This window comes from Chelonia mydas, chromosome 1 (genome assembly GCF_015237465.2).
Source record: "Chelonia mydas isolate rCheMyd1 chromosome 1, rCheMyd1.pri.v2, whole genome shotgun sequence".
In the NCBI taxonomy this organism is placed as follows: Eukaryota; Metazoa; Chordata; order Testudines; family Cheloniidae; genus Chelonia; species Chelonia mydas.
Window position 1 is genome coordinate 1,740,536 of NC_057849.1, and position 24,253 is coordinate 1,764,788.

Sequence of the window (24,253 nt, forward strand, 5' to 3'; positions counted from 1 at the left end):
TTAGTAAGTAATCTATCTAGAAAATGCTTTAGATTTTCTTTTGTTTTTGGCTTGTGAAATTCGCTGTGTTGGAGGGAATGTGTATCCCTGTTTTTGTGTCTTTTTGTAACTTAATGTTTTGCCTAGAGGGATTCTCTATGTTTTGAATCTGACTGCCTGTGAGATAATCTTCCATTCTAATCTTACAGAGTTGTTCTTTTTTTTTTTTTTTTTGTTCTTCTAATAAAGTTCTGTTTTTTTAACAATCTGATTGGGTTTTTAGGGTCCTAAAAACCCAAGGCTGGTCTGTGCCCATTTTGTTTATTCTCAAGCCTCCCCAGGAAAGGGGGTGTAAGGGCTTGGGGGGATATTTTGGGGGAAGACGTCTCCAAGTAGTCTCTTCCCTGATTCTTTGTTAAATTGCTTGGTGGTGGCAGCATACTGATTTCCAGATATGAGGAATTTTGTGTCTTGGGGAAGTTTTAACCTAAGCTGGTAGAAATAAGTTTAGGGGTCTTTCATGTGGGTCCCCACATCTGTACCCCAGAGTTCAGAGTGGGGAAGGAACCCTGACACTATATTTGCCCTTTGGAAAGGGATTTTCTTTTCTCTTTTCTTGCCCTGTTCTTTCTTTTAACCCATCTTTATGTTCATCTTTTAACTCTTTTTTAAATGCTCTTTTCTTAACTTACCCTGACATTTAATACACCTTTTACATTTATTTCAAAATTGTCTATTCTTTAATAGCTTAGCAAACTAGGCCTTTACAATAATCTCTCCTTACTCAACCTCACCAAATAACCTCTTTCCTTTCTTTCCTCTAAACCTTACCCAAACTTTGTTTTTTATTCTTTAAATTCTCTCACTCTATTCTTTCAACCCTTTTCTCTAAATGTATCAAAGCGCAAGCATACAACACTCTCCCTATTCAAACATAAGAATTTTTTTTTCAAAATGGCCAACAGTGCCAAACTTCAGCACGAATGGAAACAGGGGTGGAGGGCAGGACATAATCCCTAAATGGGGCGTGGAAACCTGTAAAAAATAGATGGTGATGAATGCTATGGAGCGGTATACTACTCATATTGACTGGGTACATATCACCTCAAGATGGGATGCAGAGATAAAATGTTCTTGAAACCTAAATAACTGGTACTTAGGTCTGGTCTACATGGCGGGGGTGGGGGGGGGAATTAATTTAAGTTATGTGACTTCAGCTATGTGAATAACATAGCTGAAGTCGACATACTTAGATCTACTCACTATGGTGTCTTCACTGAGGTGAGTCAACTGCTGACGTTACCCCTTTGACTCCGCCACTGCCTCTCGCTCCAGAGTACAAGAGTCAATGGGAGAGTGCTTGGTGGTTGATTTATTGAGTCTAGAGTAGACGCAATAAATCAACCCCCACTGGATCGATCACTGCCTGCTGATTCAGCAGGTAATGTAGACAAGCCTTAGAGCAACTAGTCCTGGAACAAACAAGAGGAGAGGTAATTCTTTATATAGTCCTAAGTGGAGCACAGGATCTGGTCCAAGAGGTGAATATAACTGAACCACTTGATAATAATGCCCATAATATAATTCAATATAACATCCCTGTGGTGTGGAAAACACCATATAAGTCCGACACTGTAGCATATAATTTTGCCAAGAGGAACTACACTAAAATGAGGAAGTTAGTTAAACAGAAATTTAAAAAGTTACAGAGCCAAAAGTGAAATCCCTGACAGTTGCATGGACAATTTTTAAAGACACCATAATAGAGGCTGAACTTAAATGTATACCCCAACCTAAAAAAAAAACATAGTAAGAAGACCAAAAAAGTGCCACCGTAGCTGAACAACAGAGTAAAAGAAGCAGTAAGAGGCAAAAAGGCATACTTTAAAAAGTGGAAGTTAAATGCTATTGGGGAAAATAGAAAGGAGCATAAACTCTGGCAAATTAAGTGTAAAAATATAATTAGGAAGGCCAAAAAAGAATTTTGAAGAACAGCTAGTCAAAGACTCAAAAAGTAATAGAAAAATGTTTCCAGGAGAAGGAACGAGGAGGATGAACTGTCATGGGCACTCTAAGAAGAATGCTGTGCCGAGTAGAGTATTGGCTCGAGCCAAGAGGGAGTGTCTTTCTCGTGGGTCTGTGGGGCAGATTGGAAATGTCAAGGTGGGCAGAAGACAGTTATTCCTCCTTGGAGAGGGAAGATCCTTGATGAACACTGCTGGGTACCTTGAAATACCAATGGATCTCGAGTGCTTGTACAGCCTACATCTGGGACATGTGGACCTAATGGGCTCCAGCCAGCCAATGTACTGACTAATGCCATCAAAGAAGAGTACAAGTGAGTCTTCTAAACTCAGGTGTGAAGGCTGCGGGGCTGCATCCTCAGAACAGAACTTCAGAGGTACACTGGCCTGTGGTAGTGGTTCTTCAGGTGAAGGTAACATTTGAAGAGAATGGAAATGAGCTGCGGGTGACAAGGAGGGAGAAGGGAGGACAAGTTACCTTTCCTCTAGAAAGATGTGGTGGGAGACTGCCAGTTCCAGTTCAAGCAGTGCCCCAAGGGCTTGTTCCTGAGCAGGTGGTTAACTTAAGGGAATTACCAGAGAACCATCAAGAAGTCGTTTCTAAGGATGAGGTGACCAATTTCAATGACTGGATCAAAAGTGTCCATGACAGGCAGAAGACAGCCAGCAAAGTTGCTCTCAGTACAACTAAAGACACAGCCCAAACCAGGAAAAGGACTTATGATAGCAAGTCCAGTGAGGCTCTCATCAGATCCGGTACCCGTGTACTAGTTTATAAACATGGACACTGGTGACATAACAAACTACAGGAACAAGTGGGAGTCAAATCCCTACATTGTGGTCACCCACAACAATCCTGAGCTGCCAGTTTACACTATCCAGCCTGAACGAGGAGGTCCTGAGAGAGTAGTAGATAGGGACCAACAGAAATGTTGGACTTTTAGTACAATCTGTGCTTATAGGATGCACAGAGTAGCATGTCCCAAGGAGACTAAAACCAATGGGGCAAACTCAAACCCTGACAAAAATGGACAGATCCCCCCAAACTGACCTGGTGTTATCTGGAGACAAGGGAATAGAAATGTGGGTAATGAAACACCAGTCTTAAGAAGGTCCCAGTGAACTATAGGGATTCAGTGTCTGTTAAGCATAGAGATGATTATGTTCTTGGGTCTATGTAGTGTTTTAATAAATATTGTCATCTATAGTATAAAGAAGTGACCATGGGCTGATTAATATGTTAAATATTCTTTTATTAATTGTTAATGTTTTTTAATGTATAACATGTTGTGGGTAAAACTTTTTAATATGGGGCCTGGGTGTGTTGGTGTTAATATTCTGGCTGTGGCAAAATGTTATCAAAAGGGAATGTAAGGGGACTGTTGGACCCTCACTAAAATTTAGTGAGAATTTTTGATTGGCCAGCTACCAGTACCAAAAAGAAGGGTCAATGTGAAAACAGGACTCTAAAACTCACAGGTCCCAGGGGCAATGGAGAGAAGCCTATGCTCCTTGTCAGCCTGATTGACTGGGCAGACAGGTCAATGAAAGGGTGAGGAGGCCCAGGGGTCCCATCCTCCGTGTGGGTTGGAGCTCCCTGGGTCAGAGTGGGACAGAGCTAAGCAGAGATTAGGGGCCCAGACTGAGCTGGGAGCAGAGCCACGCCACCCAGGGCATGAGGGGCCAGAGGAGAAGCCCGGTGAGCTGTGCTGGAGGCAGAGCAGCAGCAGTGCTCGGGTGGTGCTGGAACTGGGGGATCGGGCTCTCTATAGAAAGGGTCTAACTGGATTTTGCAGGGATTTTCTGGCCAATTATGCAGAAATAGCCCAGCCTCTATTTGACCTAACCCGAGCCTCCACTTGGGAGTGGTCAGAAAAGTGAACAAAATATTTCTTGAATACATCTATGTATTTTTTTTTGTAAGATTTCATTACCCACATGCCAGCACACAGGTATACAGGAAGACTTACAAGTAAACAGAGCCATCTACATTCAATTGTCCTGGTTAATGGGAGCCATCAAGATTCCAAACCACCATGAATGGTCCACACTGCATAATTACAATAGGACCTGAGAGTTATATTTCATATGCCTAGTTTCAGATACAAGAATGATACATTTATACAAATAGGATGAACACACAATAGATTACAACCTTTGCAAAGACAAGTTACATGGCATATCTAGCATAAAACGTATTCCATTTATGTCATATTACACTCATAAGCATATTTCTATAAAGCATTATGAGGTGCAACATGTTGTGGAAAACAAGTCACACCATCTGTTTGATTCAAACAGCCTGAGGCCTTTTATTGAATACAAGCATGCAGGGAGAGGGAGACAGAGATGGTCACACTCAGGTGCCACCCGGGTCTCTCTCTACCCTGCCCCTATAATGCCAGTCTTATATAAGTCCAAATCCAAGCCAAATGATACATTTCCTTATTAGTTATTTTTCACCACTCAAGCATTATTAATAAAGCCTTATAAGGAGATAATGGAAAGACAGTTTCATAATTAGCATTGTGCTGATGCACCTTGTTATCATCAAGATCTGCAGTTTGCTGTGGCAGCTTTTTGACTAGGGACTTTTGCAGGGTTGAAGGTGCATATAATGGACAGCTAGGGACTCTTCCGGAGGCCCTTTGGTTCTTTTCTAGTTAGAGATTGGCCTAGTCCATTATCTGGGTCAAGTGCCACAGCCCAGCAAGCGTAAATGCTTTTAGCTTAAGCCGAGTCTTACAGGATACAGGCCTGTGGGCCTCTTGCGTTACAGCTCTTGCATATGTTGCATATAGTGCATAGAATGGGAAGGGGTCAGGTCAACAGTAATTTCCCCCACAAATGTCTCAAAGATATCTCTGATCTTCCAATATTTATTAAAAATTAACTTCAGTGAGGCAGAGAACTCTTCAGACAACTTGTTTAGGATTCTTTGGCTGCAAAATATCTGGGGCTGTTGATTTAAAAATATTTATCCCTATTTGGTGCTGTTTGCCATCCCTTATAGTGAGAAGTGGACTGGAAAGAAGTTTATGTGATCTGAGTGCATCATCCTATTTATTTCCAAATACAGCACAGAAAGGTTTATTGAACATTTTTGCCCTGTCTGCAACATTATCGGCAGTGTTTCCATCTCCATCTAGTAAGGTCTATACCGCTATTAGGATTTCCTTTATTTCTAATATATAAAATCTTCTTATTTTCCTTAGCCCTGCTAGCCATGGATTTGTCTCTGGTGTCTTTTGCTTCCCTTATCCATTTTCTATTCTTCATAATCTCATTTTTATCAATTGTTTTCCACTTCCCCTGCTTTACAGGCACTGATGGATTATCTCCTGTCAATGGACAGGGGGAAGACATCCATGCTTATCCTCCTGGACCTCTTTGCATTACTTGACACTGTTGACAATGAGATACTGCTCTCTCACCTAAGAGGCAGCAGGAGTCCAGATGAATGCACTAAAATGGTCTGAAGCCTTCTTGGAGGGATGCACCCAATTAGCAGTGACTAAGCACTAGACCTCTCCCTGGTGGAGTCCCACAGGGATCAATTCTCTCTCAGGAGCTTTTTGACAAGTACATGTAGCCACTATGGGAACTGTCCATACAAGATCAGTGGTTATCAAACTTTTATACTGGTAACCCCTTTCACATAGCAAGCCTCTGAGTGCCACCCCTCTTATAAATTAAAAACACTTTTTAACATATTTAACACCAGTATAAATGCTGGAGGCAAAGCGGGGTTTGGGGTGGAAGCTGACAGCTCGTGACCCCCCATGTAATAACATCATTATTGGATGATTGGAAAAAAGGCAAATATAGTGCCCCTCTTAAAAAAAAAGGGGGAAGAAGGAGAACCCGGGGAACTAAAGACCGGTCAGCCTCCTCAGTCCCTGGAAAAATCATGGAGCGGGTCCTCAAGGAATCCATTTTGAAGTATTTGGAAGAGAGGAAAGTGATCAGGAACAGTCAACATGGATTCACCAAGGGCAAGTCATGCCTGACCAACCTGATTGCCTCCTGTGGTGAGATAACTGGCTCTGTGGATATGGGGAAAGCAGTGGATGTGATATATCTTGACTTTAGTAAAGCTTTTGGTATGGTCTCTGCAGCAGTGCGAAGACGCACTGCCGCAGTGCCTCCTGCTGGTCGTCTGGGAATTAGCTCTTTTTTAGCCTCCGAGCACCCTCTGCTGGTCGGTGGCTCACCTTCCTCAGGCCCTGTGTCCCTCCCAGACCCCAGAGCCCCTTTCCCTTGGGGTTCTGCCCCAGCAGTACCCCCAAACTCTGGGTCTCCCCTCCCAAGGGAACCCCAACCCTCTGTACCCACCTGGACTCAGTGGCTACTGCGAGTCATCATCCCATCCCCTTTCACTGGGGCAGACTGCGGTCTGTTCTTGCCACTCATGACTGGCAAGGGGGGTTTGGACCAGCTGCCTCTGCCTGTCCCCGGGCTGCACCTCTGTAGCCCTAGTACCTGTTTAGGCCCTAACCAAGGCCTCAGCCTGGAGAGTTGCCAGGCTGGAGCTCCCCAGCTCCTCTTGCCCTTTTCCCCAGCACTGTTCTGCTTTTGGTACCCTGAGCTCCCCAGTAGCTAGGTCCTTCTCCCTCCAAAGCTGGACAGAAAGACACTCTGCCTTCTGGCCCTGCAGCTGTTTTATACTGGCCCAGCCACATCCTGATTGTCTGCCTCCATCCCACTCATGATTGGCTCCCTGGGACAGCACTTTCCCAGGGCTGTTTTTAACCCTGTCCACACCGGAGCGGGGTGACCTCCCCACTACAGTCTTCCACACTTGCCAGCAAGTTAAAGAAGTATGGATTCGATGAACAGACTATAAGGTGGATAGAAAGCGGGTTAGATTCTTGGGCCAAATGGGTAGTGATCAACAGCTTGATGTCTAGTTGGCAGCCGGTATCAAGTGGAGTGCCGCAGGGGTCATTCCTGTAGCCAGTTTTATTGAACATCTTTATTAATTATCTAGATGATGGGATGGATTGCACCCTCAGCAAGTTTGCAGATGACACTAAACTGTGGGGGAGAGGTAGATACGTTGGAGGGTAGGGATAGGGTCCAGAGTGACCTAGACAAATTGGAGGATTGGACCAAAAGAAAGCCGATCAGGTTCAACAAGGACAGGTGCAGAGTCCTATACTTAGGAAGGAAGAATCGCATGGACTGCTACAGGCTGGGGACCGACTGGCTAAGCAGCAGTTCTGCAGAAAAGGACCTGGGGATTACACTGAAAGAGAAGCTGGATATGAGTCAGCAATGTGCCCTTGTTGCCAAGAAAGCTAGAGGCAAATTGGGCTGCATTAGTAGGAGCATTGCCAGCAGATAGAGGGAAGTGATTATTCCCCTCTATTCGACATTGGTGAGTCCACATCGGGAGTATTCTGTCCAATTTTGGACCCCTACTGCAGAAAGGATGGTAAATACTTTACAGGGTAATCCGATTCAAAACATAGAGAATCCCTCTAGGCTAAACCTTCAGTTACAAAAGACACAAAAACAGGAATATACATTCCATCCAGCACAGCTTATTTTACCAGCCATTAAACAAAAGGAAATCTAATGCATTTCTAGCTAGATTACTTACTAACTTTACAGGAGTTGTAAGGCTGCATTCTGATGCTGGCAAAAGCATCACACAGACATAAAAACCCTTTGTTCCCCTCCCTCCAGATTGGAGAGAATCTTGTCCCCTCATTGGCCATTTTGGGTCAGGTGCCAGTGAGGTTACCTGAGCTTCTTAACGCTTTACAGGTGAAAGGGTTTTGCCTCTGGCCAGGAGGGATTTTATAGCACTGTATACAGAAAGGTGGTTACCCTTCCCTTTATATTTATGACAGCTACCAAAGCCTCCCTGGCCTATGACCATCATCCTGCCTTCCCAGCCAAGACGGGGGCTTATGCTGTCACCTCACTCAGCTGTTGTCCTCCTAGCTCCAAAGCTGATCTCTTACCCTGCCCCCAAGACCTGGATTAGGGCAAAGGGGACACTGCAAGCTAAAGGCCCACCAGCCAGGAGGAATGAAGGGGAACTGAAAGATAAGGAAACAAGCCACACAATGGTCTCTTCCTTCAGAACTTTGTAGCTGACCTTTAGGGCCCACAATCTCACCCGCCTGCCTTACAACCGTCAGGTACTCTTATAGGGTTTCCTAGTTTCCCTCTCTGCTCCTCATTGGTCCATCAGCCCCAGCACTGTGTCCTCACTGCAGTCACTACAGGCTCCTTGTCAGGAAGAAGCAGCTCCCGTCCCAGCCCCAGAGCAGAGGAAGCCGAGCTTGGGGAGCGGAGGGAGGTGGAGATAATCCAGAGAGTGCTACAGCTGGGGAGATAAGAGGCAAGCAACAAGGGTGGGGCTTTGGGGGAAGAGGCAGAAGAGAGGCGATGTCTGGAGGAAGAGGTGGATAAGGGTGTGGGCCATAGGAGAAATAGGTGGGAGAGTGGGAGTGGCTTTGTGGAAAGGCGTGGGGCGGGGGCAAGGCCTCACGGAATAGGCAGGGCAGGGGACGGGGCCTCAGGTGTCCAGTTACCAGAAATTAGAAAGGTGGCAACCTTATGAGTTAATGAGATGTACATAGACTGATTCCTCCATTTGTCACGCAGACACAGCAGAGTGAGGTCAGGAAAGGATTTTATGTCCCTTTGACTGTGCAGTAAGTGTTTCAGGGAAGAGGGCACACCACATGTCCCCAGCCAGCTCTGCACAGAGCCAAAAAACCAGGAGAAAACTTTAGGCCCCTTTATGAGTAAAGAGCCGGAGCAGCCTGCCCCAGATCTTTTTGGTTCTCACCCCGTAGATGATGGGGTTTAGCATGGGGGGCATAAAGAGGTACACGTTGGGAATGAGAACTTGGAAATGCAGGGGCACATTCTGCCCAAACCGGTTCATGAGGGAGATGAAGAGACCTGGGATATAAAAGGCTAAGATGGAACAGAAATGGGAGCCACAGGTCCCAAAGGTCTTGAGCCGGGCGTCCTTTGTGGGGAGCCTGAAGATGGCCCTGAGGATCTGGGTGTAGAACATGGCAATAAAAATAGCATCCAGACCAAGCACACAGAAAAACACAAAGAGGCCGTAGTAACTACTGACGCGGGTGTCGCCACAGGCCAGCTTGATCACAGCTATGTGCGTGCAGTACGGCTGGGGGATGATGTTGGTTCTGCAATATGGCCACTGCCTTGCCAGGACGGGATAAGGCAGTACAACCATGCCGCCATGCAGCATCATGGCCAGGCCAATCTTGGCCACCATGGGATTTGTCAGGATAGTGGAAAGACTTAGGGGACTGCATATGGCCACATAGCGATCCACAGCCATGGCCACAAAGATCCCAGGCTCTATCACTAAGGTGCAATAAATAAAGTACATCTGGGTGAGGCAGGCACTGAAATCGATCTCCCTGGAATTAAACCAGAAGACGCTCAGCATTCTGGGCAGGGTGGACGTGCACAGGACGAGGTCGGTGACAGCCAGCATGCAGAGGAAATAGTACATGGGCCCATGGAGGCTTGGCTCCCTCTTCACTATTAACAGGAGGGTGAAGTTCCCCAAGATGGCTATGGCATACATGGCGGAGAAGGGGATGGAGATCCAGACATGGGCCACCTCCAGGCCAGGAATGCCCAGCAGGATGAAGGTGGAGGGGTTGGTGAAGTCGGTTGTGTTGGAATCTGACATGGAGTAGGGAAGAAGGTGTCCAACTCTGAGGCAGAACCATGTCTCCTGCATGTACCATACATTCCCGTGACTTCCTGTATGTGCCCAGGCTGATGGTCACAGTCCAAATGCCTGTATGAAGATACAATATTAATATGAGACACTACATCCACTACTGGAGGCTGTTCTCATGGGTGAAAAGATTGGTCGCTCCTCACACACTGAAAAATGAAATTTTTGTTATTCCAATAAATGAATTATGAACACATAGCCCTACTAATGACAATTCCATATTTTATGGTGTTCCATGTGTCAATAATGTGTCATGGTGTGGGAAACGTTAATAGGCACCAGCAGGAAACACAATGGTGGATACTGGTTATCTATCATTGCTCCTGAGGCCTTGGCTACACTGCCAACTTTTTTCATCAAAAAGCAGCTTTTGGCAAAGGAACAGTGGTGGTGTACACACTGCAAAGCCACTTTCGATGATGGAACTCTTCAGTTTCAGTAACATAATAAAACCACCTTGACAAGAGATGTAAGACTTTTTACACAAAATCTTTGTCACCGACATGCCACTGTAGACACTTGCGCTTGATTTTATTGCTGTAATTGTCCTCCTGAAAGTGTCCCACAATGCCCATCCTGACCGCTGTTGTCAGCAGCTTCAACTCCTTTGCCCTTCATCCAGGTAAACACCTTCCACCCCTCCCCTTTTAAAGGCTCAGGAATTTTGAAATTCCCCTTCCTGCTTGGCGTGGAGAGTCCACACTGTTCACAGGTGACCATTGCGGCTCCACACAGCAAATGCTCTTCCTCTTGGGCCACTGCAGAGCTGCTGGATCTGTTCAGTATATGGGGAGTGGAGGCTGTGCAGTCCCAGCTGTGCTCCAGCTGCAGGAATTTCTATACCTATGAGCAGTAAGAAAAGAGCTATGACCAGGACACACTGCAGTGCACAGCAAAGGTGAACGAGATGAGTGCCATGTGCCAGGAGTGCAACGTACCTGAAGACAACAGAGGCAGAAGGTCAGTCCGGTGCTGCTCCCCAGACCTGCCATTTTTATAAGGATGTGGACGCTATCCTTGTCTGTGACAACACCTCCATGGCCAAGAGCCCCATGGATATTTTTGTGGGTCTGGAGACAATGGAAACTGGATTTAACCCAGAGGAAGAAGTCATCGATAAAGAGGTGGAGGCATTAGAAGATGTGGAGCCTATGCCAGGTTCGCCCAGTGCTTTGTCCTGTCAGGAGTTGTTCTCCACTCCAGAGGTGTGCAGCCAGTCTGGGCAGTCGCAATCAGGTGAGCCATAAGCAACATAATAGATGCCTGGTAAGTGGATATGCTTTGTGAGGTGTGGAGGTGGGTTTTGGGCAGAGAAATGTACAAGGCTGACTGTGTTTCTGTGTGCTGGCCATTTCCTTGTGCAGCTAGGCAGAACGGTGGAACAGGGTGTTGATGCACACTGAGATTTCACAGGATTCCTCCAAAGAGAGTTCTAGGAAACTTTCCTGCAGGTACTCCACAATCCTGTGCCAGAGGTTCCTTGGCAGAGCTGCTTTGTTCCTTCCCCCATTGAGGGACACTTTCCCGCCCCATTCTGCAATTACCTGAGCAACGATGAAAGTGGCACACAGGTGAGCAGCATAGGGATCGGGGTGGAAGCTGCAAGCATCTACTAGATGAACCCTTGCTTCTTTGCTTCCCCTCAGGAGAGAGATATCTGCCACAATGACCCCCTCCTTGGGAATGGCTGGGAAACTTTAGAGTGTTGTCCCCTGAGTAGTGCCTCAGGACCTCTTTCACAGTGCTTTTCTCCCACCCACAATGTCCCCTGGCGCTAGGAACACTCACCATCCTTGCAGTGTTTGCCAGCATGTGTGCTTGCCAAGGGTCAATCAGAAAGTGATTGGTGTGTTACCAGCGGTGTACTTTAATGTAGCGTTTCAATGCGGTACTGTAGCTGGGCAGTTGTACCGCTCCTAAGCAGCAAACTTAGGCTGAGTGGAGAAGCAGCCACAGCTGGGGCCATGCCCCAGTGAGGCCACAGCAGGCCTGATAACAGGGCTGAGAGTCAGGATCTGAGTCTCTCTCTCTCTCTCCAGTCTGGAGGGAGAAGGACCTGGCTGCCTAAGAGACAGGGACCTGAGGCAGAGCAGGGCTGGGGAAAGGGAAAAGGAGCTGGGGAGCTCCAGCCTGGCAACTTCCCAGGCTTCAAACCTTGTGCAGGGCCTAAGATAGGTACTGGGGTTGCAAAGGTGCAGCCCGTGGCTAGGCAGAAGCAGCAGGTCCAAACCCCCCTTGCCAGTGGTGAGTGGTTTATAGACTGCAGTCTGCCCCAGTGAGTGGGGCCTAGATGGTGACTGGCAGTAGCCACTGAGGCAAGGTGGGGATAGCGGGTTGGGGGTTCCTCAGGGAGGGGAGAACCAGATCTGTGGGTTCCTGCAGTGGGCAGAACTCTGAGATAAAGAGTCACCGGGGTCCGGACAGGGACACGGGGGCCAGCGGAGGCCAAGACATCGGCCAGCAGGGGGCTCTCCAAGGCTGGTGCCAAGAGCTAATTCCCGGACTGTCCAACAGGAAGCACCATGCAGGTGAGTCTTGCATCACTACATGTCCATGTCCTTAACAATAATGATTCTGTTTATTGTTACTTGTTCTTCACTAGCTATGTCCTTGAAAGGAGGCAGCCCCTCCCCCCCATCTGAGCGTCTCTGGCAGATAAGAAAGCACCCAAGACGGAGGAAGGAAGATATGTTTTGGGAGGTGCTGCAGTTCTCTGGTACAGACAAGACGGAATGCAGGCTGTGGAGGGAAAGCGACAAGCAGGAAAGAAAAGGAAATGAGGCATGCACTCGGGATGCGATGGAGAGGCTGGTAAAAGTTTTGGAGCAGCAAACCAACATGCTGCAGTCCCTCGTAACCCTCCAGACAGAGAAGATACATGTCTGCCATCCCCTTCAGCACAATCAGAGCTCTTTCCCATGCCCTTCCCAAACTCCACCCACACATCCATTTCTGATTTCTGGGACTTCAAGCTTTTCCCTACACTCCACCCCCACAAACAGCTTTTCGAACGACAGCTGGACTTACTCTTAACTCTAAAATTCACCCCTCCCCCGCAAGAACGTGTGTGTGTCTGTGTGTGAGTGCATGGTGTTGGGGGGGTTGGCTATAACAGCAGTTATTTCAATAATGATCACACTTTATTTGTTTCAATGGAACTTATGAGAGCAGATGTCAATAGCTAATGAACAAGCAGTTTTATCATTTCCTTACATTGCATCCTGGGCCTGAACAATCACAACTGCTTCCACCCTACCAAAACTGGACTTCATTCTGCATTACAATCCCAAGCACAGCACCAAACATTACTGGTTCTCATCTTCAAAGTGTTGCCTAAAAGCCTCCCTGATTCGAATTGCCCCCATTGTGCCATGTAATAACCTTGGTGTCTGGCTGCTCAAAATCGGCAGCCAAGTGTTCTGTCTCAGCAGTCCACCTCTGAGCAAACTTTTTGCCCTTTCCTTCACAAATATTATACAACGTGCAACATGTGGCTACGACCACAGGAATATTATCCTCACCGAAGTCTAACTTGCCATAAAGGCCTCACCAGCGTGCCTTTTATCTGGCAAATGCACATTCCACAGTCATCCTGTCCCTACTCAGCCTCTTGTTGAAATGCCCTTTACTGCTATCCAGGTTTCCCATGTACAGTTTCATGAGCCATGGCATTAAGGGGTACACTGGGTAACCCAGGATCACTCTAGGCATATCAACAACCCCTATGGGGATTTTCTTGTCTGGAAAGAAGGTCCCCGTTGGCAGCTTTCTGTAAACACCGGTGTTCCTAAAGATTCATTTGTCATGCACTTTTCCGGACCACCCTGCATTGAAGTCAGTGAAACACTTGCAGTGATCCATGAGCAGTTGCAACACCATAGAGAAGTACCGCTTCCAATTGATGTACTCCCTCGCAATGTGGTCTGGTACCAAAATTGGAAGGTGCATCCCATCTATCTCCCCACCGAAGTTAGGGAAACCCATATCTGCAAAGCCATCCACAATTTCATGCACATTGCCAAGAGTCACAGTCCTTCATAGCAGGATGTGATTAATAGCCTGGCACACTTTCCTTAACACAGCCCAAATGGTTGATTTCCCAACTCCAAATTGATTTGTGACTGACCGGTAGCAGCCTGGTGTCTCCAGCTTCCACTCTGCAATCACCAAGTGCTTCTCCACCAAGAGGGCAGCTCTCATTTGTGTGTTCTTGCACTGCAGGTATGGGGTGAGGTCAGCACACAGTTCCAGGAAGGTGCCTTTCAGCATCCTAAAGTTCTGAAGCCCCTGCTTCGCATCCTACACCTGTATAATAATGCGATCCCACCACTCAGTGCCAGTTTCCCAACCCCAAAAGTGCCGTTCCACCCTGTTCAGTTCTTCTGTGAATCCCAAAAGCAATCTAATGCTGCTGTTATCCATGTCAGACAGTGTTTCAGGCAACCGTAACTCCTATTGCCTTTGCAACTTCAAGACTGATTCCACTGCAATTCGCGATGTGCTACTAACAGCTGGCAGATCAGTGGGGAGCAGCGCGGGCTCCATGCCTGCAGAGAGGGATGGCAAGTTGAGCAGAAAACTAGGGATGTCAAAAAAGCCATGAACGGGAGATGGAAAAACATGGAGTGCTGGGACAGGAGGCAATGTATCATGGGACATTGAGCTGAGACCCATGATGTGTTGCATTCTGCTCTGCCTTCCCACAACACCTATCAGCACAAGGAGGAGAGGTGAACTGTGGGATAGCTACCCCCAGTGCATTGCTCTCACTGTTGCTGCACACACCCCTCATGTGGACGCACTATGCCGAAAGAAAAAGACAGTGTGCCTGTGCAACAATGATTTTCTTTTAAGGCTTTTTGGTCATTGACCAAACTTTCAGGGGAAAAAAAACCCTGAAAGTGTAAACATAGCCTTAATGCAAGGAAACCCAGGTTAGAGAGTCCATGCTGTAGGGATTTCCCCACTCACCTGCTTGCTCAAAATCTGAGAGTGGAAAAAAAAAAAACCTTTGCCAAGCAGTACCAGGGGAAATGAAAACATCCCAACTAGAACACACCTCAGGGAAAAGACCTGGGCATTTCTGTTCAACAACTTTATTAACGATCTGGATGATGGGATGGATTGCACCCTCAGCAAGTTCGCAGATGACATTAAGCTGGGGGAAGAGGTAGATATGTTGGAGGGTAGGGATAGGGTCCAGAGTGACCTAGACAAATTGGAGGATTGGGCCAAAAGAAATCTGATGAGGTTCAACAAGGACAAGTGCAGAGTCCTGCACTTAGGATGGAAGAATCCCATGCACCGCTACTGGCTGGGGACTAACTGGCTAAGCAGCAGCTCTGCAGAAAAGGGCCTGGGGATTACAGTGGATGAGACACTGGATATGAGTCAGCAGTGTGCCTTCATTGCCAAGAAGGCTAAAGGCATATTGCGCTATATTAGTAGGAGCATTGCCAGCAGATCGAAGGAAGTGATTATTCCCCTCTATTCGGCACTGGTGCAGCCACATCTGGAGTATTGCGTCCAATTTTGGGCCCCCCACTACAGAAAGGATATGGACAAATTGGAGAGAGTCCAGCGAAGGGCAACAAAAATGATCAGGGGGCTGCGACACATGACTTACGAGGAGAGGCGGAGGGAACTGGGCTTGTTTAGTCTGCAGAAGAGAGGAGTGAGGGGGGATTTGATAGCTGCTTTCAACTACCTGAATGGGGGTTCCAAGGAGGATGGAGCTTGGCTGTTCTCGGTGGTGGCAGATGACAGAACAAGGAGCAATGGTCTCAAGTTGCAGTGGGGGAGGTCTAGTTTGGATATTAGGAAACACTATTTCACTAGGAGGGTGGTGAAGCACTGGAATGGGTTCCCGAGGGAGGTGGTGGAATCTCCATCTTTAGAGGTTTTTAAGGCCTGGCTTGACCAAGCCCTGGCTGGGATGATTTAGTTTGTGTTGGTCCTGCTTTGACCAGCAGGTTGGAGTAGACGATCTGCTGAGGTCTCTTCCAAACCTAATCTTCTATGATTCTATGACTAGGGCACTGTATTATGGAATGCAGGGACCCTGAAATGGGTTTATTGGTCACTGTGGAAACCAACTCATAGTGAGCTCCCAGTGTGATGCTGTGGCCAAAAGGACAAATGTGATATTTAGATGCATAAGCAGGGGAGTGGAGCAGGGGAAAGATTTTACCTCTACACACCCTATGAATCTATCGATAAAGAAAGTAGATCAGGCATTTATATTTTTTCTGTCTCATAACACATGAACAAGGGAACATTCAATTACATTAATAGTCTGGACATATAACACTGAAAAAAAAGTGTATATAATCCATATTTGGCCTGTGGAATTCCTTGTCACAGGCATTAGTGGAGCAAAGAGCTTCGCTGAATGTGATTCACAAATGGATTGGCCATTGCAGGTGGTGCTGATGGCACCCAATTAGTTAAGGCTGTCTGACCATTTCAAGAAGGAGACCTCATTTTAAGATGCTTATACACTTGCCAAACATTAACTGTTTGGATTAAAAGTTCCCATTCTGGGTGTCTGCTTCCGGCTGAATTGAATTTTGAAAGTTTTAGACATAACGGTTCAGCCGACTTCTCGAATGCAGCTAGGAGAGGCGACGTCTTGCCCACGTTGAAAAATTGTTATGTTAAAAATTGCTAGCACCTCCATTCCTTTCAGCAGATAAAGTCAGGTAAGGGCCACCCCTCTCACCCGTTAACAGCCAGAGCCCTACATTGCAAGGGGAGGAGGTGACAGTCTCTGTGCATTAACACACAGCTGGCTCCTGAGGTCTTTACTCAGTCATTACGCCAAGTGGAGTTTTGCCTCAGTGGGGCCTGAGCAAATTACGGCCACAGCCTCTGAATTTGGCCTTGTGTTGCACATTTACTAACATCTTTAATCCTGAAGGATCTCCTGTGTCACTGAAATGTAGCCACTCAGGGCTAGAGGCTGTCAGCCGGGGAGGCACAGGAAAGAGGGACATTTTGGCCCATGGTACTAGAGCAAACTCATCCCCTGTGGATAAGGGCCCTGGGATGTTTAATGCCTGTGTGGAGTGGAAATGACCTATTCTCTGTCCCATCGTGCGCACCTTGCACTGTGTTTATCCAACAGAAAGAGATGGTACCTGTCATTTCTGAGATGGAAGCGTCTTCCCTGGGAATCCCCCTCCAGTGGCCGTGTCCCGCACGTCTCTCACCCTGGCATCTGCAGCATCATCCCATTCCAATAGCTGAAACAGGAGTGTGCACTGTTTATAAATCAGCTGTATGCAATCCCAGTGGGGTCTGCTCAGCCTCTAGAGGAGAAGTGGCATCTGGATGTAAACAGGCTGGACACTGGAGCCACTCTAACCAATGTCTCTATTTCCATTTCTGTGCTTCTGTGATGTTTATCCTTTATTAGGAGTAAACACTAATTAATGGACCTTCCCAAAGAGAGATGAGAATGTTCAGGCTCTGTGCCAATGACTCCCTTTCCATGTCCGTGCTTCTGTGTTTGTTATCCACTGTTAGCAGTAAACAATTTTTAAGGGACTTTCCCAGAGGGAGTTGAAACCCCTTGGCTCTGTGTCGAGCCAGAGAGGAAATAGCTGTTCTCTGTGTATATTTAAAAAGTATAGTTGATTACTAAGAAAACTAGAGATAATGCCTAGGTCTCATAGGGTCTGATACTGTGTAAATGCCCAGGATGGATAGGTAAATAGCAGACAGACAGATCTGGAGAAAGATGACTGAGGGGAGACATGAACATTTTCTGCAGGCACATGGAGCTGTCGGTAAGGGATCAGAGATCAGTAATTCTCATCAGTAATTATCATCATACAGTGTATAAACTTTCATTGAAGGATCTTCAAAACACCTAGGAAAAGAAAGTCACTATGAACATATACATATCCGCATTATACCTATAGGTAAACTGAGGTGCAGGGAGCCATGAGTTGGCCAAAGTAACACAGAGAATGACAGACAGAACCCAGGAGTCCTGACTTCCTGGCCATAACAATGGTCTCTCCGTCAGTAACTATGTGCAATACAAGCGGGAAATAAACTCACAATCGTAGAATCATAGAATATCAGGGTTGGAAGGGACCTCAGGAGGTGTCAAGGTTCCTTCCCCACTCTGAACTCTAGGGTACAGATGTAGGGACCTGCATGAAAACCTTCTAAGCTTACTTTTACCAGCTTAGGTTAAACTTCCCCAAGGTACAAACTACTTTACCTTTTGCCCTTGGACTTTTGCTGCCACCACCAAACATCTAACCGGGTTTATTATTGGCAAAAAGTCATTTGGAAACGTCTTTCCCCCCAAAATCCTCACCAAAACCTTGCACCCCCCTTCCTGGGGAAGGTTTGATAAAAATCCTCACCAATTTGCATAGGTGACCACAGACCCAAACCCTTGGATCTTAAGAACAATAAAAAAAGCATTCAGTGTCTTACTAGAAGAATTTTAATAGAAGAAAAAGTAAAAAGAATCACCTCTGTAAAATCAGGATGGTAAATACCTTACAGGGTTATCAGATTCAAAACATAGAGAATCCCTCTAGGCAAAACCTTAAGTTACAAAAAGACACACAGACAGGAATATCCATTCCATTCAGCACAGCTTATTTTCTCAGCCATTTAAAGAAATCAGAATCTAACGCATCTCTAGCTAGATTACTTACTAAAGTTCTAAGACTCCATTCCTGTTCTGCCCCCGGCAAAAGCATCACATAGACAGACCCAGAACCTTTGTTTCTCGCCCTCCAGCTTTGAAAGTATCTTGTCTCCTCATTGGTCATTTTGGTCAGGTGTCAGCGAGGTTATCCTAGCTTCTTAATCTTTTACAGGTGAAAAGGCTTTTCCTCTGGCCAGGAGGGATTTTAAAGGTGTTTACCCTTCCCTTTATATTTATGACAGGAGGTCATCTAGTCCAACCCCCGGCTCAAAGCAGGACCAATCCCCAACTAAATCATCCCAGCCAGGGCTTTGTCAAGCCTGACCTTAAAAACTTCTAAGGAAGGAGATTCCACCACCTCCCTAGGTAACGCATTCCAGTGTTTCACCACCCTCCTAGAGAAAAAGGTTTTCCTAATATCCAACCTAGACCTCCCCCACTGCAACTTGAGACCATTCCTCCTCCTTCTGTCATCTCCTACCACTGAGAACAGTCTAGAGCCATACTCTTTGGAACCCCCTTTCAGGTAGTTAAAAGCAGCTATCAAATCCCCCCTCATTCTTCTCTTCTGTAGACTAAACAATCTCAGTTCCCTCAGCCTCTCCTCATAAGTCATGTGTTCCAGGCCCCTAATCATTTTTGTTGCCCTCCACTGGATGCTTTCCAATTTTTCCACATCCTTCTTGTAGTGTGGGGCCCAAAACTGGACACAGTACTCCAGATGAGGCCTCACCATTGTCGAATAGAGGGGAATGACCACGTCCCTCTATCTGCTGGCAATGCCCCTACTTATACATTCCAAAATGCCATTGGCCTTCTTGGCAACAAGGGCACACTGTTGACTCATATCCAGCTTCTCATCCACTGTAACCCCTAGGTCCTTTTCTGCAGAACTGCTGCCTAGCCATTCGGTCCCTAGTCTGTAGCGGTGTATGGGATTCTTCCATCTTAAGTGCAGGACTCTCCACTTGTCCTTGTTGAATCTCATCAGATTTTTTTTGGCCCAATCCTCTAATTTGTCTAGGTCCCTCTGTATCCTATCCCTACCCTCCAGCGTGTCTACCTCTCCTCCCAGTTTAGTGTCATCTGCAAATCTAGTAGGGCCTGTTCACTGGGTGGGTATGATGGACTTATGCAGGGTGCAACCTGGAACTGGGGTACCACGAAACTCTCTGGCATACCACTATGAGCCCCCTCTGACACTGTGACGCTGTGAGAAGCTGCAATCCACTCCAGATCTTGCACTTACACTGCCATAGTGTAGCGGGGCAGTTACCCCGCTCTGGAGCAAAAAGCCTGGACTGAGTGGGGAAGCAGCCACAGCTAGGGCCACACCCCAATGAAGCCAGAGATGGCCCAATAAAAGGGCTGGGAGGCAGGAGCTGAGTCAATCTCTCTCTAGCTGTTGAGGGAGAAGGACCTGGCTGCCTGGGAGCACAGGGTACCAGGTGCAGAGCAGGGCTGGGGAAAGGCAAAAGCAGCTAGGGAGCTCCAGCCTGGCAACTTTCCAGGCCGCAGGCCTTGTGCAGGGCCTAGAACAGGTACTGGTGTTGCAAAGGTGCAGCCCGGGGTGAGGCAGAGGCGGCTGGTCCAAACCCCCCTTGCCAGTGATGAATGGCCATTACAGACAGCAGTCTGCTCCAGTGAGTGAGGGCTAGGTGCTGCCTGGCAGTAGCTACTGAGGAAAGTTGGGGACAGAGGGAGGGGAGACCCAGATCTGTGGGTTACTGCAGTGGGCAGAACCCTGAGATAAAGGGGCACTGCCAGGGGGCAGCATCCCAAGGTAAAGGGGCTCGGGGTCCGGGAGGGACATGGGTGCCAGCAGCAAGTGAGACATCGGCCAGCGGAGGGCGCTCCAAGGCTGGTGAACAGCTAATTCTCAGACGACCAGCAGGAGGTGCCATGCCGGTGAGTCTTCAACATCGCTACAGAGGGACACACCCAGCTGCCGTTAGATGAACCACCATAGAGAGGCTCCAGCCAGTTCCCCAGCTCCCCAGCCTAGGACCTCAGAGCTGTACCGTCTTGCCCTTGTTTCAAGGTTCCTTCCCCACTCTGAACTGTAGGGTAAACATGTGGGGACCTGCATGAAAGACCCCCAAAGCTTATTCTTACCAGCTTAGGTTAAAAAATTCCCAAAGATACAAACTTTGCCTTTTCCTTGAACAGCATGCTGCCACCACCAAGAGATTTAAACAAAGAACAGGGAAAGAGACCACTTGGAGACGTCTTCCCCCAAAATATCCCCCTAAACCCTGCACCCCCTTTCCTGGGGAAGGCTTGATAAGAATTCTCACCAATTGGTACAGGTGAACACAGACCTAAACCCTTGGATCTTAAGAACAATGACAAAATCAATCAGGTTCTTAAAAGAAGAATTTTATTTAAAGAAAAGGTAAAAGAATCACCTCTGTAAAATCAGGATGGCAAATACCTGACAGGGTAATCAGATTCAAAACATAGAGAATCCCTCTGGGCAAAACATTAAGTTACAAAAAGACACAAAAACAGAATTATACATTCCATTCAGCACAGCGAATTTACACAAGCCCCCCAAAAAAACCCAAAAGAAAATCGAACGCATTTTCTAGCTAGAATACTTACTAACTTAACAGGAGTTGGAAGGCTGCATTCCTGATCTGTTCCCGGCAAAGGTATCACACAGACAGACAAAACCCTTTGTCCCCCCCTCCAGATCTGAAAGTATCTTGTCCCCTCATTGGTCATTTTGGGTCAGGTGCCAGCGAGGTTACCTTAGCTTTTTAACCCTTTAGAGGTGAAAGAATTTTGCCTCTGTCCAGGAGGGATTTTATAGCACTGTATACAGAAAGGTGGTTACCCTTCCCTTTATATTTATGACAATTATGAACTGGAATATAAGCTTTGAAACCAAAATGTGGTCACTGATTGCCTTTCTCGCCTGCCTTTGCCTTCACCAGATGGTCCACCGGAGGATGAGGATGTAGTGGTAGCGCTTATTACAAGCACTCTCACTGCAGTTACAAGAGAACAATTTCAAGCTGCTTGTTCAGCATGTCCAATTCAACAAAAACTGCGGGAATTTCTGACAAAGAGATGGCCCAGTCACCCTAAAAACCTTGACCCAGTCTTGCTGCCTTATTTTAGAGTTCGGGATGAACTTTCTTTGTTTGATGGCTGTGTGCTACGAGGTGCACACCGGCTCCTTGTGCCAGAAGAATTAGTCAAAACTCATACACGTGGCACACGATACTCATCAAGGAATTGTCTGAACCAAACAATGACTATGGGATCTGTGTTGGTGGCCAGGGGTGGACTCTCAAACTGAAGCACTCATAAAATCCTGTGTCACTTGCCAAATGCATGATAAGACAGCAGTGACATGTACCCCTCCATTACAGCCTGAATCTGCATGGGAAAAAGTGGCAATTGACATTGTAGGAACCTTTGATACTCTCGAATTGACTGCCGTTATGCCATCACTTTAATAGACTATTTCAGTAAATGGCCTGAGGTAGCATCTACATTGCAGATCTCTTCTGCTACAGTAATTAAGTTCCTCTCTTCAGTTTTTAGCAGGGAAGGTAACCCCAAAGAACTGGTTTCAGATAATGGTAGTCAATTTACTTCTCTGGAGTTTGAAATTTTTCTAGCACAGAGGGACATTTTCCACAGAAGGTCATCCCTATATTACCCTCAAGCCAATGGGGAAATCGAACAGTTTAACAGAAGTTTGAAAGAGAGTTTGCAAATGGATAAACTGGAAGGGCCATTGTGGATACCCTTCACTACTGATTTCTTGCAAGCATACCGGGCTACACGACATGCCACAACGCAAAGATCACCCGCAAAGTTACTGCATGGGAAACAGATGAATACTAAACTGAACATTGCTGGATTTTAAAGGCAAGACCTGATGCCCCAAACGAGGATGATGTGAGAAAAACAGCTGAACAGAAAAAAGCAAAGTCTAAGGCTTTCACAGACAAGCAGCGGGGTGCTAAGGAACCAAAGTTTGAGTGTGGTTCCTTCATTAGAATACAAAAACCTGGAATTTTACGCAAAGGGGACCATAAATTCATAGCTCCTCTTAAAATCGTAGAGAAGAAGGGACCTTACACCTATCAACTTTCTGATGGGTGGGTATGGAATGCCTCTTATCTTCCACCTGCCTATGCACCAAGAGGAGATTATGCTGACACCCAGTCTGCATTGGATGACTTCGCCATAGTACGAACACAACAAGACATTGCACTGGAACCGGGGCTTGAGAGACGGCCTGTCAGACCCAGACGACCACCTGTCTGGACTAGGGACTATGCTATGTAGTGTCTACAGTGTTTTCAGTGTAATAACTCTGCCAACAGTATAGTGTCTTGTTTCCTATTTGTTCCTGTGGTTAGAACAATAATGTTTATTTTAATTGGGAGGGTTTCTTAAGGAAGGACGAAATGTGGTGTTTAGATGTTGCTTATAATTATTAGAATCGGGAGCACTGGCTGTTGGGAGTCTGAAAGGACAGGAAACAGGAAGGATGGGGGAGGAGTTGAGAGGCTGGGAGAAAGCTACAGATGGAGCAGCAGCTTGGTAAAGAGGTTTCCACTTTGAAGATAAAGTCCTGTTGAAGCTTGTTAGTACCTTGCCTGGTTGATACAACAATATGGAAGACTGATGAACTGTTTGTACCATCATGGTGAGACACGGCGTGATTCAAATCCTGTCCAGTGTATAGAACTTACATCATTTCTTAGGTAACCAACTTTGATCTGTACAATTATTACTTACAATCACTTAAAATCTATGTTCCTGTACTTAATAAATCTGTTCTACCTAAAACAGTCTGTTCTTTGAAATGAAATGGGGAAATCTTCTCAGGAACAGGGGCTGGTGCATTGTCCTCTCCACACTGAGGGAGGGGCAGACTGGGTAATAAACTTACAGTGGTCAGGCTCCTGACCAGGCCAAATGGTGCAGCTGTGGGGTCCGAGGCTGGGGACCTGGGGGAACTATCTGGAGCCTCTCTGTTGTTGGTTCATGAATGGGTAGTGAAAGCATTCATGTAACTGCACCTGGCTATGTCCCTGTCTGTGTATGGCTGTGTCAGTGTAAAACCTGGAAAAGATTGCAGCTTGTCACAGCCTCACAGTGTGAGAGAGGACTGGGACTGGTATGCCAGAGAGCTCAGCGGTATTTCAGTTCCAGGGTGCATCCCTGGGAAGTCTGTCACACCCAGACAACGAAGAGACCCTGTGAGTCCATTTCCCTTTTATTATGAGCTCAGTTACTGAGAGACAGTGGTTACCTTTCTGTATAATGGGGATATGTTGATAGTGACTTTCCTTTGCTAGGTGTTTTGAAGATTGTTCAATGAAAGTTGCTGCACAGTATGATGAGAGTTACTGATCTCTGATCCCTTAGTGACAGCCCGATGTGTTTGCAGAAAGTGTTCGTGTCTCCCCAAAGTCTTCTTTCTCCAGATCCGTCTGTCTTCCATCTACCCAGCCATCCTGGGCATTTACAGGGCCTTAGAACGTATGGAGACCTAATAAACCATAATTTAAAAATATACACAAATACACAGAGCAGCCAATTCCTCTCTGACTCAGCGGAGAGCCCAAGAGTTCTTATCTCCCTTTGGGAACGTCCCTTAATTACTGTTTATTTCTAAAGCTGGACGAATTCCACAGACGCACAGATAGGCTTGTCTCCAGCTTGTTTTTTCTCAGATGCAGCTTCTTCCATAGAGGCTGAGCGAACCCCCCTGGAATTGCACAGAGCTCTATTATAAACGGTGCACACACCTCTGCTGGCTCTCAGCGTGGGATGCTGCTGCAGATGCTGGGGTGAGAG

At 46.7% G+C, this 24,253-nt stretch overlaps 1 protein-coding gene across 1 annotated transcript; it reads right to left on the reverse strand.

The window, feature by feature from the left end:
• Positions 1-8,751: 8,751 nt before the first annotated feature.
• LOC102945833 (olfactory receptor 52M1) lies at positions 8,752-9,699 on the reverse strand. The gene has a single exon (XM_007053091.2). The coding sequence runs from the start codon at positions 9,697-9,699 to the stop codon at positions 8,752-8,754; it is 948 nt and encodes a 315-aa protein (XP_007053153.2).
• Positions 9,700-24,253: the final 14,554 nt, after the last annotated feature.

What these genes read in the sequence shown, in the direction of transcription:
- LOC102945833 (XM_007053091.2), bottom strand. Translation starts at nt 9,699, where the DNA reads ATGTCAGATTCCAACACAACCGACTTCACCAACCCCTCCACCTTCATC.